We start from the raw sequence: 15,340 nt of genomic DNA, 5'->3' as shown, positions 1-15,340 counted from the left end.
TGCCCAGCTAATTTTTGTATTTTTAGTAGAGACAGGGTTTCACCTTGTTGACCAGAATGGTCTTGATCTCTTGACCTCGGGATCCACCCGCCCCAGCCTCCCAAAGTGCTGGGATTAATGGCGTGAACCACCACGCACGGCTTGTCAAGTAGTTTTTATTTCAAGAAGATCTCATGGGGGTGGTAGCAGAAACTTCTGGTGAATACCTACATAACTTTCTCCTTTTCTTCTTAGTAAAATATTCATTCTTAGACTGGAGCCAGACTGCCTGAGTTCAAATCCAGGCTTTATCACTATTTTGTGCATTCTTGGGCAAGTTACTTAAACTTTCTTTACATAACAGTAACTACTTCAAAGGATTATTACTAGGATGAAGATTAAATTATTTAATACATGTAAAGCACCATTTATAGTGACTGGAACATAGTAACTGCTATTTGTTACATTATGTAATGATATTATGAATTTTACTCATACTTTTTTAGCCTGCTTATTTCCAAAGGGCATTACCAGCCTTCTTTGACACTTTCAAGTAGAGGTTACTATCTACTGCCACATCATAATAATTAATGTTTATCTAATGCTTTCCAAATTAACCTTTCACATATGTATTATTTTGTTTCATTCTTATAATTATCCTGTGAGATGAGTACTGCTATACTTTATTAAATGAAGAGAGTAAAGACCAGAGGATTTAGTGATTTGCCTAAGGTTACAATTATAAATGGCTGATTCAGACTTACTCCTCCAATTCATATAATAATCAGGTACAGCATGGGGGTCATTAGTTATACTAAAGATAATTTAGGAAATTAACATGTTCCATCCATTTTTATTTAAAAGACCCCTTTTCAATACATTTGTACATTTTCTCTGGAAAGTGTCTCTTCCTTTCCAGATGACTGCTATCTCTAACGTAGCCTCAAGCACTACTTTAGACCTCTAATACCTCATGCTTTGCTTACTGTTTTGTTGCTCCCTTCTTATTCAAAAAATCAATGACTCCATTATCTTAGTGATACAGTGAAAACCCCATGCTCATCTTCATCTACAATCTAACCTTTCATGTGCCCTTCTTATCTTATATGAATTCCCCCTTGCACTGAACTGGGTATTCTCTAAATCCATTTTTCTGCATCTACCTTTTTGTTTATCTCCTAAACCCATATAGAACTCTCTTTCAATTTATCTTTACTTATCTCAATTCTATGCATATTTCCTAGTTCCTCCATGAAACCTTTCCTGATGTATTTTGTCTGGAAAACCTCTTCCTCTTCTGAATTCTTACATAGAATTTACTGGCCAGGCACAGTGGCTCATGCCTGTAATCTTAGCCTTTTGGGAAGCCAAGGCGGGCAGATCACCTGAGATCAGGAGTTGGAGACCAGCCTGGCCAACAGAGCAAAACCCCGTCTCTACTAAAAATACAAAAATTAGCCGGGCGTGGTGGTGAGCGCCTGTAATCCCAGCTACACAGGAGGCGGAGGCAGGAGAATTGTTTGAACCCGGGAGGCAGAGGTTGCAGTGAGCTGAGGTCACGATATATTCCAGCCTGGGCAACAGCCTGTTTTGTCTCAAAACGAAACAAAAACAACAAAAACTTACGGTCTTTATATAATTCATTTGACATTGTTTTATGGCATGACATCATTGATCAACTATATTATTGCTTATGTCTCAAACCCTTCTCAGGCTGTTTTTGTTTTTGGTAGTGCTCTTATGTTACCTAGCACAGTGCCATCTCACTTATTTGTAGATTCTGTTTCCTTAAAAAGAAAGTTGAGACTAGTTCACATCCTCTTCATTATTGCAGGCAGCAACAACTCATCCAAATTCTGGCGCTTCCAGTTCTCTTTTGAGGCTTTCCTACCATGTCGGAGGGCTGTTTTAAAACTTGAGGGAGATGAACAGAGTAGGCGATTACACTGAAAACCTGGGAAGGAAAGGGTGTTCCAAACGTCCAATCCAGCATCCTTTTGCAGCCTCGTAGTCATTGGGACTTCGAAATCTTTCCAACGGCTAGCTATGGCCCTAATTTGGAAATAGGCTACTTCAGAACAGTGTATTCATAGTTCACCTCGGGCAGTTTTAGAAGAAATGTCACCAGCTTTTGCGTTTAAAGGCCAAGGTTAATTGTTCATGGTGTGAGCACTTTCCTGCTTCCAAACTCTGGTTATCTGTACATACCCGAGTCCTCTAATACAGGACGCAGGTCATGGGAAGGCGGTGGTTCTTAGGGCAGAAGTGAGCTCACATTTGCAGCATTTTTCTTAAACTTGGCAGAATTGCACTTTAACAAATTAAAATCCTTGTGAATGAAAAGGAAAACTGAAGCAGGAAACAAGCTTAAGCTTGAGTCAGTTACAGCACGGTGAGGACACGGTTACAGCAACCCTCAGGGACCGATGCAGGAGAAATCCTAGTGGTGGGCTGTAGAGACTGCCTCCGTTCCAACTCCACCGCTCTTCTCCACAGAGACCCACTCACGCCATCTCCCGCTTCAGTCACAAGGGAACGCCAGCGCGGGCACGCGGTCGCCCTTGGTGAGCCGCGATCTGCTCACCCGGAGAGCCGCAGGCTCTGCTGACGCCGGTGCCGGTCTCGCTACCACTCCCTCTGGGCGCACGGAATCCTGGGACTTGTGGTCCGTTCCGCGCGCTGCCCGGCCTAGCCGGGGAAGAGAGAACTACATTTCCCAGGATGCGTCGGGGGAAGAGGCCACCAGGGCAGGGAGAGGGAGGGGGCGGCCCCAGTCCTCCGGGGCGGCGCTGTTTCCAAGCGCCGCGATCTCGCCTAGTAACCGGCAGCGGAGGTTCACGAGAGCCGCGCTGTGGCCCCGCCCTTGGAGCCCAGGCTGGAGGAAGAACCTGTCTCCCGCGGCGCCCCAGTGACGAAGCCCATTCCCGGGTGCGGGAGGCGGGGAGGGGAGGGCAGGCAGAAGATTCGCTCGCCCGCGCGGGATCCGGGACGCGCCGGTGGCGTCCGCTGGCAGCAGAGGTTAGAGGCAGAGAGCGCGGGGATGCTCCGCGGGCGAGGCTGGCTCAGGAGTGGGAGGAGTGCAGGGCGCCGCCAGGGCGGCAGCGCGCGCCGGCCGAGCAGTCCTGAGGGTGGGCATCCCTCGCACCGCGCGCAGACCCCCGGGACGTGTGCGTTGGTGGGGGGTTGCTGTCCCCGGGGTCCCGCGGGCGATCCCGCTTCACGTCGGTCTCAGGGCAGGACCCGGGATTCTGTGGCACCCGGTGTTTAGCGCAGACCTTTCTGGGGAGAGGTACACGATTTTTGCCACTTGTTATTTAATTTCTGGACCAGGAGCGTTTGTAGGCAGTGCACTTCTCCCTCCGACTGCACTAGTGACTCGTTTCTCCCGAGTAAGAACATCTTTCATGATGCTTGCGGATTGGAGTTGCTGATCAATGGGAGCTGCTAAGTTCTTTATGGCTTTCTCGGTGAAGAGAAGGTTCACGGAGGACATGAATATTAAACACACATATGTGACAACTAATTGGAGCATCTAAAAAATGACCATTGCATATTCGCCCTCGCTTATTAGGGAAACAGGAAGCGTTCCTTCCAATCATATCAACAACTGCCAGGCAGCAGCATTTACGCATATTTCATGTCATTAAGGAGATGGAACTGGAGGGAGAAAACGGGAGTAGGGGACAATTTTTAAAAATACCAAACTTGGTTTAGTTTGGGGATCATTTTCTTGGATTGGGTGACTTATGCGAAAAATCTCTTTCTTTCTTCCTCGCTCTCGTATCCTGGATATAGACTGTCAGTTTCGGATCCAAGGACGGCGATGGCAGAGCTCACCCGGGTTGCCCGTCAAATCAAGGCTATCTGAGAATAAATCCCGCCGCCTGCCGCGAATCCCCGGCGCACCGCAAACTTCAGTGAACGAACTGAGTGATCGCTGTTGGGATATGCAGATCCCTGATGTAAAAGGCAGGGTGGCCCCCCCGAGAGCCTCTCCCGGGGGCCGGAGCCCGCAGGTGCAGTGAGGCGCGCGCGCGGGTGCTGGCGCCCCCGGAGCCGCCTCGCCCGGGGAGAGGGAGCTGGGTGCCCGGCGGGGTCTGGCGGCAGCGCACCGGCAGTGGCGGTGGCTCGTCTGCAGCGGCTGCAGCGGATGATGGTGGCAGCCGGCCCGCTGGGCTCTGCCTGTGCGTCGCCGCGGAAATCAGCGCCCGGCGCCGCGCGCTAAACCCCTGCAGGTCCGCCGCAGCCCCAGCCTCGGCGAGGACGGCCCCGGCGCACGGGGGGGCGGGGGGCGCGCGGGGTCGGCTTATCATGGCGGATCGGACGGCGCCCAGCTGCCAGCTCCGGCTGGAGTGGGTGTACGGGTACCGGGGTCACCAGTGCCGCAACAACCTGTACTACACGGCCGGCAAGGAGGTGGTCTACTTTGTGGCTGGGGTCGGGGTGGTTTATAACACCCGTGAGCACAGCCAGAAATTCTTCCTGGGACACAACGACGACATTATCAGGTAAGTGGGGTGGCCAGGAGCGGCGGGGAGGGGTTGCGTGTGAAGGCTGGGAGGGAGGGAAGAGGATGACCACCCCGGCATTCCTGGGGTCAGATCCGGGAGCCCCATGGTATCGAGGATTCTCTCTGGAGCCGCATGGAATTATTGAAGGGCTGCTGATTCTAGGGCCAGGGTAGAAATAGAGTGGGGGGTGCAGGTGAGAAAGGAGAGGTGTCTTTTCTCTGTATCCCTCCGGAATTCTGGCTTTTAAATCTCGAAGCAGTTGCATGTTCTGATGCTTTCCTGCTGTTCTTTCCTGCTACAAGTGGAAGGAGCCTGGGTAACTATCAAACACTTCTTCCTTCCCTAACCAGGTGCATGGTAGGACCAGTAGCCCGAAGTGTGGGTATCATCTTTGGGGAGGTTTCTCAGTAAGCAAGAGGATTAAGAAAGATCTAAAAGAAATTTTACTGCTGGTAGTTCGGAATCTTCATCTCAGATGCTTTGGACCTGGGAAATTTCTGCAGTGGGTGGGGAGTTTGTTCTCTAATATTTTACTTGGCAGTGTTTTAATGCCAAAAGCACATTTATACACAAATGGATGCTTCCACAACATCATTGAGGTTATTAAAGGCTGGCAGCTGCTGGATCACAAAATCCTACCAGCCAGCCCACACAATGACCAACATCTGCTAGCTGATGGCCCAAGACTGATTGACAGGGGAGCTCAGTTGGATGAATGACCATTTTAGGGGCCCTCCCTATTAAATGGAAGGGGTTATATTGTGATTCTTGATCCTATCCTTCCTATCCTTTCATCTTTGGACCAGACCCATTTTCTTCCAGCCCTTGTCAGCTCTTATGTGACCAAACAAGGTATGGGCCAGATGTTGTTCACAGGGAATCCTTTTCAGGCTTCAGCAGTTAAGGAAGATTTTCTTCATATGGGAGTCTCAGCCCACAGTGAAAATAACTTGCTGAGGATGGACTACAACTGACAGAGACCATATTTGTACCTTCCAAACTTGTGTTTCATTGATAGAGAACAAGTACCATTACATTCTCAGAATATTGCCACTTTTGCTCTAAGTTTGTCTTTCACAATGAAATAAATGAAGTGGTGTCTTGTCCATGTTCCTAATTGTTCAGTGCAGAGAATGATTTCAAAGATTAGCTTTTTTCCCTTCCTAACGATGTACTTATATTCCAGAGCCTTTTTGTTTCCTGAGACATAAAGTTGAAAAATTGTTACAGAAGGCAAAAACTTAATATTCAAAATGCAGATTAAAAATACTTGACTTTTTTTTGAAGATGAAGATTTTAAGTGCCGGGAGCTCTAATGTTCTTAAGATTTGGTGGAAATAACATGTGAAACTTTTTTCATGTCTCATATGACAAAATCGCTTTTTTTCTTCCCTCCCTAACAGGGTGATGGTTGTGATAGGGGCATCCTTACATAGTTTCGTTCTGCAGATTTTGCTTCTCTAATTGCTAGGCTGATTATCAAAGTTACAGGTGCAAATGATTAAGTGTGACTCATGAAAAGGTTAGATGTTTAAAAATTTAAACCCATTATGTTTTTGCTCTCTCTGTCTTAATGCAGTGCTTTCCATTACAGCATCAAAATAAGATGTAGTCCTTTGTGGGAAGGGTGAGAGTGGCAATTAAACAGAAAATTCCCTGTGGTTAAATAATATTAGCATGATAGTTCACTGAACTACTTTGTGAATTTGAACCTTTAGTGCTAATTTTTTCTCTACAAGGAAAAAAAAAAAAAAACAAATGTACTGTTGAAACTGAAGGTGGGAAAAGGGTGGAGTTGCAGTAAACCCTTGTTATGACAAGCAGCCGAGCCAGTGGGATGTGATGAAACCTAGCTTGGGTGGTTAAGGAAACATTCAGATTTGAAGAAAAGGTGAATGAAATGATTTGTATAACTGGGTTTTCGGGGAGCCTCAACTGATGAAAAGAAAAAGACAGTTAATGTCTGATCTATTTATTCAGGTACTTCAGTGACATAGTAGTAAGCCTGATTTCAGAGAAAGGATTGTATTTATAATCCTCCACAATATTTGGTTGGGTCAGAGTATGTATAGGTGAGCAGAGCAGACTTCTTTAACATCCAAATATGTCTTTGTACATAAGAATCAAATTAAATTCAATGAATTAAAAAACACGAACCACAGATCATTATGGGATTAAGAGCTATAAAATTGGAATGTTTGTGCTGTTCTTTTGCTTTGTCTTATGTATGTAAATCTTTTTCTGGTGAAGGCACTGCACAAACCACAATGCACAATTTTTTGTCCTTATGAATTTCAACTCATTTCTGTGTATCCCAGTATACTATTCTTCCACCTGAAATATTGAAGTTTATTATTAAATGGAGAGGACTATAGCTAAGGTTCTAATGCAAAAATATATTTTTTTCTGAATCATTACATGAATATCAAAACTTGTTCATTTGTAGCTCCTGTTTCCATCAAGTGAGATCATGTAAGACAGTCCACTAAGTCCACTTGGTCCTTAGCTTTTGCATTAGTTTGAAAGACAGATATGTATACGTCTATACTGCTTTATTTTTTGTGCTGCTTTGCCTAGAATATTAACTAGAAAGCAGCTCAATAAGTATTGATAACATACTGTATTTTATGAAACCGTGTTATCTCCTATTTGGTATCTGGCTAACATCAAGACCCAAATCAGGGCTTAATAGCAAGGACAGTAATAGAGACTGGGATAATTACTAACTTGGTTTCTACTTTAGGTAGTAGAACATGACACAGAATAGGAGTAAATGAAAGAAAAGGCCACGAACACATTCATCCTCATTTTCACAGTGACTCCTGTTGAGACATTTCTCTCTTCACTCTGGATCCCCGTATGTATTGCTTCTGACTAGTTCCCCATTTCCATGTTCTTCTCCCTCATTTTTTGGCTCCCATTTGCAAGGGAGGTTTATCTACAATGCTGCTTTAGGGGAAAGGGCACTGACTTGGTCATCATGCACACTTGGGTATAGACCCCACTCTACCATTTACTGGAGGTATCTGGGTGAGTGGTTTTACTTCTCAGGGCCTTGTTTATTTGTGAAATGGGAATGACAATACTTAAACTGCAGAGTTGTAACTATTAGAAAATAATTGTGTGCAAAAGGTTTAGTGGGGGCCTGGCCCTTAGTTGGTGCTCAATAAATATTCTTAGTTGTGGTAGAAGTAGTATTTCACTAAACACACACACACCCCAAAAACAAAACAATGATTCATCATTGCTCACAGGCAGAAGTCCAGATTCCTAAGCTTTCTGTTCTCTCTCCTAACCAACCATCCTATCCTTATTTTCCTTTTTTAAAAAATCATAAATTGTTTGCTTCCCACTTGCCATATGATGACTCTGTTCTTCCCTGCCTCACACTGGAATGATTCATCTTCCCCGCTGGCCATTCTCTCTCCGTCCAGCCCCATCCCTCCAATGATATAGCAGTGGGAGCTTGGACTTTGCTGTCAGTCATAGCTGAGTTTGAACCTAGGTCTGCCACTAGCTGATGACTTTAGTAAACTTCCCCGAGTCTTAACTGTCTCATCAGTGAAGCAGCTTTTCACTTATAAAATAGAGTTTTAAAGGTCTCTCCTTTGTAGTTTATTTTGGAGGTTACATACAAGAATGTTTGGCCAATGGAAAGTGCGCAGCATGGGGTCCTGTTTGCATCTGTATCTTGCAAGGCCCCATCTGCTGCAGTCTCATCTCTCCCATGAGACCTTGGACCATCCTCAGATGAAGGGGTGCCTTGCACTTTCAAAACTTTGTGTGTTTTGTGACCGATGCTGCTCACTTAGTATGTATCATTTAGGGCTATCCTTTCATTCTGTTTTCATTTGCAAGCATATATAAGACCCTTGAGGCTGAGAATGAATCTTATAATCAGAGCTAACATCTCCTGAGTGCCAAACTCAGAACTAAATGCATGTATGGATTGATCTCTTCCACCCTCTCCCAATCCAGTGAGATAGGCACTGTTGCCAACCCCAATCTATAGGGGAGGTAGCTGAGGCACAGAGAGGTTGAAGATTTGCCTGTTGTCAATGGCAGACTGTAGAATGAGAATTGGAACCCAGATCAGTCTGATTCTGAAGCTCCAAGCTTTGGCTTCACTGCTTTATGACCTCTTATTTTTCTGTCATTATGGTTCCTACAACTGTGCCTTCTTCCTAACCAGAACTTAGTAAGTTGTTATACTTTGTAACTCTGCTTATTCTTTGTTGGTCTATAAATCCTTTGATTTATTCAAGAATATTTGAAGTAGATCATTAGAATTCTAGTCAGAATTCTGTCTAGAATTCTAATGATCTACTTGAACATGGAACCATGTTCAAGTTTATTTTAAAAACATCCCCAGCTTGGCCAGGCTAATCCCAGCAATTTGGGAGGCTGAGGTGGGCAGATCACTTGAGCTTGGGGGTTCAGGACCAACCTGGGTGGCATGGCAAAACCCCATCTCTACAGAAAATATAAGAGCTGGCTGGACACAGTGTCAGGTGCCTGTGGTCCCCACTACTCAGGGGCCTGGGGCGGGAGAATCTCTTTGGCCCCAGGAGGCAGAGGTTGCAGTGAGCTGGGATTGCGCCATTGCATTCCAGCCTGGGTGACAGAAGTGAGGCCCTGTCTCAAAAAAAAAAAAAAAAAAAAAAGAGAAACATTCCTAGCTTTGGAACAATGACCTGAAGCAATGATCCATTGGAGATGTTTAATTAAAAAAAAATTCTTTTAGTCAAAATTGTGGCATAGCTAAAATAATCTAGCACTGCAAATACAATTGAACTTGTTGGATTTGCAGAGATAGACCTAACAGCCATGGTTGGGCCTGGAGTGTCAGGTAAGCAGTTTCACATGAAGGCCTAGAGATGTGACTTTGTATTCTTTAGTCCCTTAATCAGTTTGAATAGGAGAAACGTGGAGGTAACCACAAAGAATCAAATCAATTCAACTCAATGTTGAATTGAGTGTTTGCTGTATACCAGACACTTCATATATATGTCATCCTACTGAGTTCTCTCACCCCCAACACTGAGAAATAGATTTTCTCATTTTACAGGTATGGCTCTAAGAAGGAAAGAGATAATCAGAGTTACTCAGTGGGACAATCCTGCTGCTCGTTGGATCCCACTTACTCTGTGCATTGGAAAGAGCATGAAGTAAAAGCTTTTGATGGGAGCTTATAATGATCTTCCTGAATGATTGCATTATTGCTCTTCTTATTAATAAATTATAGTCCATTTGGTGATTTTTAGTAAGATTTATTTATTCTCTAAGTTGCATATAATTTATTCTTCATATTGTTAATTTATCAAAAAGTCATTTTATATCTGTAATGTGCCAGGTGCAGAGGGTACAACAGTGAACATGACAAAGTTTCTGCCCCCTTGAAGCTAACTTTCTGATGGGGGAAGCCAACAGCGAATGGACAAGAAAATATGGTGCATATAGATTGTGATAAGTGCTAAGAAGAAAAATAATCACAGAGAAACTGGGTTGAGTGGGGGTATGGAAGCCATCTTAGGCAGGATTTCCAGAGCAGCTCTCTTGTGAGATGGCATTTAAGCAGAAACCTGAAGGGTGTGAAGGGGAGGACAGGTGAAGATATAGAAGCAGAGAAGAGGTTATGTGCAAAAGTGCCAGGGTGGGAAGAAACTTAATGTGCCTAAAATTCTGGTATAGATAGTCAAAGAAAGACCAAGGTCATTATAGATCTCATACAGGTCATTAATGCCTTATGGGTTTTGGTACCATATGTCCTAGATTTCCCAGGACAGTCACAAATATTCCATTCAGTTATGGTTGTGGATATGCTTTTCTTGTCACATCATGAATCTCAATTTTTAATTCAGAAATAAGAGGCCAGGCTCACTCCTGTCATCCCAGCACTTTGGGAGGCTGAGGTGGGAGGATCACCTGAGCCTGGGAGTTGAGGTCCAGCCTGGGCAACATAGGGAGACCCCACTGCTACAAAAAATAAAAAATTAGCCACGCATGGTGGCCTGTGCCTGTGGTTTCAGTTACTTGGGAGGCTGAGGCAGGAGGATCACTTGAGCCTGGAAGGTCAAGATTGCAGTGTGCTGTGATCACACCATTGCACTTCTGCCTGGGTGCCAGGGCAAGACCTATCTCAAAAACAAAACAAAACAAAAAATATGACTCTGTTTTCTTTTGGAAAATGTGGTTACCACATAATGGGTCACTGCTTGAAAACATTGCACTGAACTGTACTATCTAATAAAGAATTATGTAGTACCACCAACCACATCAGTCAGACATGTGGATTACACTGTGGGAGGTGAAAAACTGTTCTCTTGGTAGCAACCCTAATAAGGCGACACTGTTCTACAGCCTCTGCAATCCCCAAGAGTGTGGATCTCAACACCTTTTGAAGCATGTGAAATTGTTTTCCACAACAGCCACACCATTTTTCTGTCCTACCAGCAATGTATGAGAGGTCCAATTTCTCCACATCCTTTTCAAGATTTATTATTGTCTGTCTTTTTTACTATAGCCATGCTGCTGGGTGTGAAATGATATCTCATTGTGGTTTTAATCTTCATTTCTTTCATGACTAATGATATCGATCATCTTTTCATAAACTTAGTCATTGGTATATCTTCTTTGGAGAAAAGTCTGTTCAAATCTGTTACCCATTTTTAATCTGTTTGTTTTTTTATTGTTAAGTTGCAAGAGTTCTTTATATATTCTGGGTACAAGTCCCTATATATCATTGGCAGATTTTTTCCCATTCAGTGAGTTGTCCTATTTACTGTCTTGATGGTACCCTCAGAAGTGCAAAAGTTTTTTATTTTGATGATGTCCAATTTATTAATTTTTTTATGTTTTTAATATTATATCTAGGCAACCTTCACCTAAAGTCATCAAGATTTACTCCTATGTTTTCTTCCAAGAGTTTTATAGTTTTAGCTCTTACATTTAGGTAGATGATCCATTGAGTTTTTATATATGGTGTGAGGTAGGGGTCCAACTTTATTCTCTTGCATGTGGATATCTAGTTGTCCTAACATCATTTGTTGAAAAGACTACTTTTCCTCCATGAAATTGTCTTGGATGCCCATAGTCTTTGAATTCAGCCAGCAGTGGACTAACTTCTCCCATGTAGAAGATGCTGAATGTTTGGGGACCCAGAAATGGGAATAACCATGAAAGAGATTAACCTAGATGAAATAGAAACCAGAGGCTTTGTTTGCTATTCTGTATTTGTAAAGATGCTGTTTTATCTGATAAGTGACATCTAGATTTTTGTATATTTATAAAGTAAACTACTTATACCTTGATGAATGTAGTATTTAGTAACTGCTGGTTTGGGAACCAAGAACAGTCTATACATTGGATTTGTTTACTCCTAAAGGTTTTTCCTTTTCAAAATGATTTTATAAGCATCAGCCTTGCTGCTGGACACAGGTCTGTTGAGCCAGCTGAGGAGGTGAGTGGTATGGAAAGCAGAGGGAGTTGTAACAGAGGGTGCCCTTTGACCTCTACCCCTTTATCAGTTCATTCCTTTCTTCTTCTAAAGGGAGGTGGGCATCTGGATGGCCTCAACTGGAATTTCTGAGATTCTGAGATTGCCCACTGGTTTGCTGCCTGCCACTTGCTTTCCCATTAACACAGAGGAGGGCGAACAGCAGGCCAGCTTACCTCCTAGAGAAGAAAGGAGCTCTCTCTGGAGTGGTAGTACCTTAATAGGCTGGTCAGAGAATTTTTCTAAGGCTATGGAGAATTAAGTCATGAGCATTCATTTTTACTTAACCTGTTGTTTAATAATGCCAGGAAGACATTTTTCTGTGTTATGAGTTGATTTTATGGATAGGAAAAAAACAAGACTCACAAATGACAAGATGTCTTCTAAGTAAGGGATCATCAGTTGCAAGAAACTTTTTCAAAGAAGTACAATTAAGGAGGAGATTACAAGATGACATGGAACATTACAAGGTTCCTTTTGGAACTCAATTACAGGGAGTGTGGCTGGCCTCTTAGGCACTGCACACTATCAGGCAGCTATTCTTTCTCTACTTTGTTCTCTTGCAAGTGTCCCTATGCATCACAGATATTCACATCTCTGCTTCTCTCTGGACAATACATACTTTGATTTTTCTCTGGCTATTTAATTTTAACTCAAGGATTCACTTTGCACATGTCCACCCTCCCAAAAATCCACCTCAGTCCCCCAAGTACAATCCATCTTAGTCCTACAAAACCAACTGAATCAATCTTTTGAGTCTTAATTCCAAATTCCCAGGAAAGAGAATCTAAGTCCTAGCATGGGTCAGGATGTCCACTGGGTCCAAACAGCTGTAGCCTGGAAGGCGGGACAGTGTTTCAAAGGGCTGCCCCTTTAAAGATGAACCCCTCACCCCTAATTAGGGGGGAATAAACTGAGAGAGAATAAATGGCAACTTTACTACAGAAGGTAGATTAGAAGAGGAGGAGGCAATTGATTTCTTAGTGCACAGAAAAGAAGAGGGCAATGATAAGAAATACTGAGTTGAGGACCAGAAAAGGTAAGTAAAGGTGTACTAAAAGGGCTTACTTTAAAAATATTGGTGTTGTGATATATCCTGGAGTTTTCACTTCTCATAAGAGATTATGCCAAAATGTCTCTGGGGAGTGCTAGGCAATGGCTTGTGGCCACAGCCTTGGAAGTTCAGTTGGGCATTTAGTGTTTCCCACTGGTGTGCCAGTGCTAATATTAAGGGTGTTTTATCCCCTGCTGGGGTGGTGTCAGGGGAGGTGGGTTAGAGGGGTGCAGATGGAAATGAGGCCGATATTGGCAGGCACTGGGGAGGTGGCTTGATGGTACTCACTGGAGGCTTCCTGGGGCTGGCACAGCTGCCAAGGTAGTGGAAGTGGGAATGAGGAACAGCAGCTGTTTACCAACTGGTAAATAAATAGTTCCATATTTTAACTGGTAGAGATACTGGTGCATACCTGCTGAGCATCAGCCATGGCAATGAGTGAAAAGGTTGCAAGAGTGAGCTCTTGGATGATTTAGTGAGTTGGCTATCTAACATGTTTTGAAAATGAATTTTCCTAAGGCCAGATTTAAAATCTGCTTAAAGCTCCCTGTTGCCTGCAGAATGAGGGTCAAACTCCCTCAGGATGTCCTCTAAGATCGATCACCATCTTCTTCCTGGCTTCTCTTCCAGCTCGATGTCCCTCCCTGTCTTAACATCCTCCATCCACATCACACACCCTGCAGTTCCCTGAACCCAGCATTCTATTTTGTGTTTCCTCATTCCTGCATGTATCATTTTGGTTGCCCAAAATGGCCCTTCCTTTCTCCACTTGTATAGTCCTTCTCTCCCTTCAATATCAATGCAGTGTCACCTCTCCCAGAAGCTTTATCTGACAGCTCAAGATTATCTTTTCCTCCTTTCTCTATGCATCTGGGCCTTCTGGAGTCATTGCATCGTGTTGCATTTGTTGACTTACCCATGTTACCATCTGCTTTAAGTTTCATGTTTGTGCCCCTGTGCCTAGCACCTTGTCATGGACATAGTAAGTGCTTTGAATATTTTTACTTGTTATTCTTTATATTTCAAATTATTTGGAAAGAGCAAGGTGCAAAATAGGGGTGAGATTGCTATAGAACTCATTTTATACATACTTTGTGAAAATATGATTCTCAGCTGGCATTAAGAGGCAGGATTCAGAATCTTCTTTTTAAAAAGAATACTCGAATGGCAATAATGACTGATTATTGCTATGTTCTTAGTCAGACACTAAATTTGATTTGACTTCTTCCTTCGACTTCTCTACTGGTCTGGATGGAAAATACAGACATTGAAGACATACTGTTTCCTCCTGGAATATGGCCATGGCTCTTACAATGAATGAGACATTACTTTTGAATGTTTGTGCTTAAGATATTTTGACTGTATTATAAGAAAAATCATGATTTGCATCCCCTTCAATGTAACAAATGTGGTCTTTTAAGCAACTTTTGAAAATATGTTGGAATGTTTGTAAGAGGGAACTGAAGTCCAGATTTCTGCAGATTGTAAAGTAGCACCTGCCAGCTCTAACTAAATTTGTCTTTCCTGGCACAAAAGAGATTCATCCAAGATACAGAAGTAGGGGTTTGAGGCAAGACCCCTGGAGAAAAGTGACTTTTGAAGGCTGAAGTGCAGTTTGGCAGGGAGGTGGAAAAATAATGGGGAAGGAGGGGACAACAGGGCAGTAACAGCTTGTGCAGAGGCTTAGGGGCTTAAAATAGTAGGGTCCCCTGAAGCAAGAGTAGCTCAATGTTACCAGAATGTCAGGTGAGAGTGAGGAGGGTGTGGTGGGAGATGAAGCTGGATTAGGTGGGCTGGAGCTAGATGGCTAAGGGATTTACCGCTCATTCCACAAGTTGTGGGGACCAGTGAGTGCATTTAAACAAGGCAAGACAAGGCCAATTTACATTTTAGAAAGATCATTGCAGGAGGAGTTTTTCTACTTTGTTTTTATTAACCCTTTCATCCAATTCCTTTCTCCTCTTTTCCTTCAATGCCAGACTTCTCAGAAGAGGAAGCATGATGTTGTGCATTGGGATCAGGGTCCCATGGGACTGAACATTGCATGGGCTCTGTCTCTAACCAGATGTGTGACTTTGGGCATGACACTTAACTTTTCTGGGCCTCAGTTTCCTCATTGGTAGATCTCTGAGATCCTTCCAAAATCTCTTTTAAGTTAAAGTTCTGAGGTTCTTATATGTCTCCATTTACTGCCTCCGTCTTCTTTATCTCTCATTCCCTCTTCAACATAGTGAACTAGTTTCTACTTCCGCCGGCCACTGGAGTTCTCTGGAGCGGCTTCAGTGGTCTCCTTTGCTAAGT

General features: G+C 43.6%; 1 protein-coding gene across 3 annotated transcripts in view; it reads left to right on the top strand.

Moving 5' to 3' along the window:
• The first annotated feature begins 2,751 nt into the window (after positions 1 to 2,751).
• The window catches only part of EML6 (EMAP like 6), a 275,731-nt gene continuing 263,142 nt past the window's right edge, over positions 2,752 to 15,340 (top strand). For all 3 annotated transcript variants that reach the window (XR_013526605.1, XM_035272567.3, XM_078349319.1), the window contains exons 1-2: positions 2,752 to 2,997; positions 3,775 to 4,487. Coding sequence is in view for 2 of the 3 variants with exons in the window: in XM_035272567.3 (XP_035128458.1) it covers positions 4,291 to 4,487 (197 nt within the window). In the remaining variant the exon portion in view is untranslated. The remainder of the gene's footprint in view (positions 2,998 to 3,774; positions 4,488 to 15,340) is intronic.

The sequence above is a fragment of the Callithrix jacchus genome, chromosome 14, assembly GCF_049354715.1.
Source record: "Callithrix jacchus isolate 240 chromosome 14, calJac240_pri, whole genome shotgun sequence".
Taxonomy (NCBI): Eukaryota; Metazoa; Chordata; class Mammalia; order Primates; family Cebidae; genus Callithrix; species Callithrix jacchus.
Note: the sequence above shows the minus strand (reverse complement) of the source record. Positions and strands in the feature narration are given on the sequence as shown.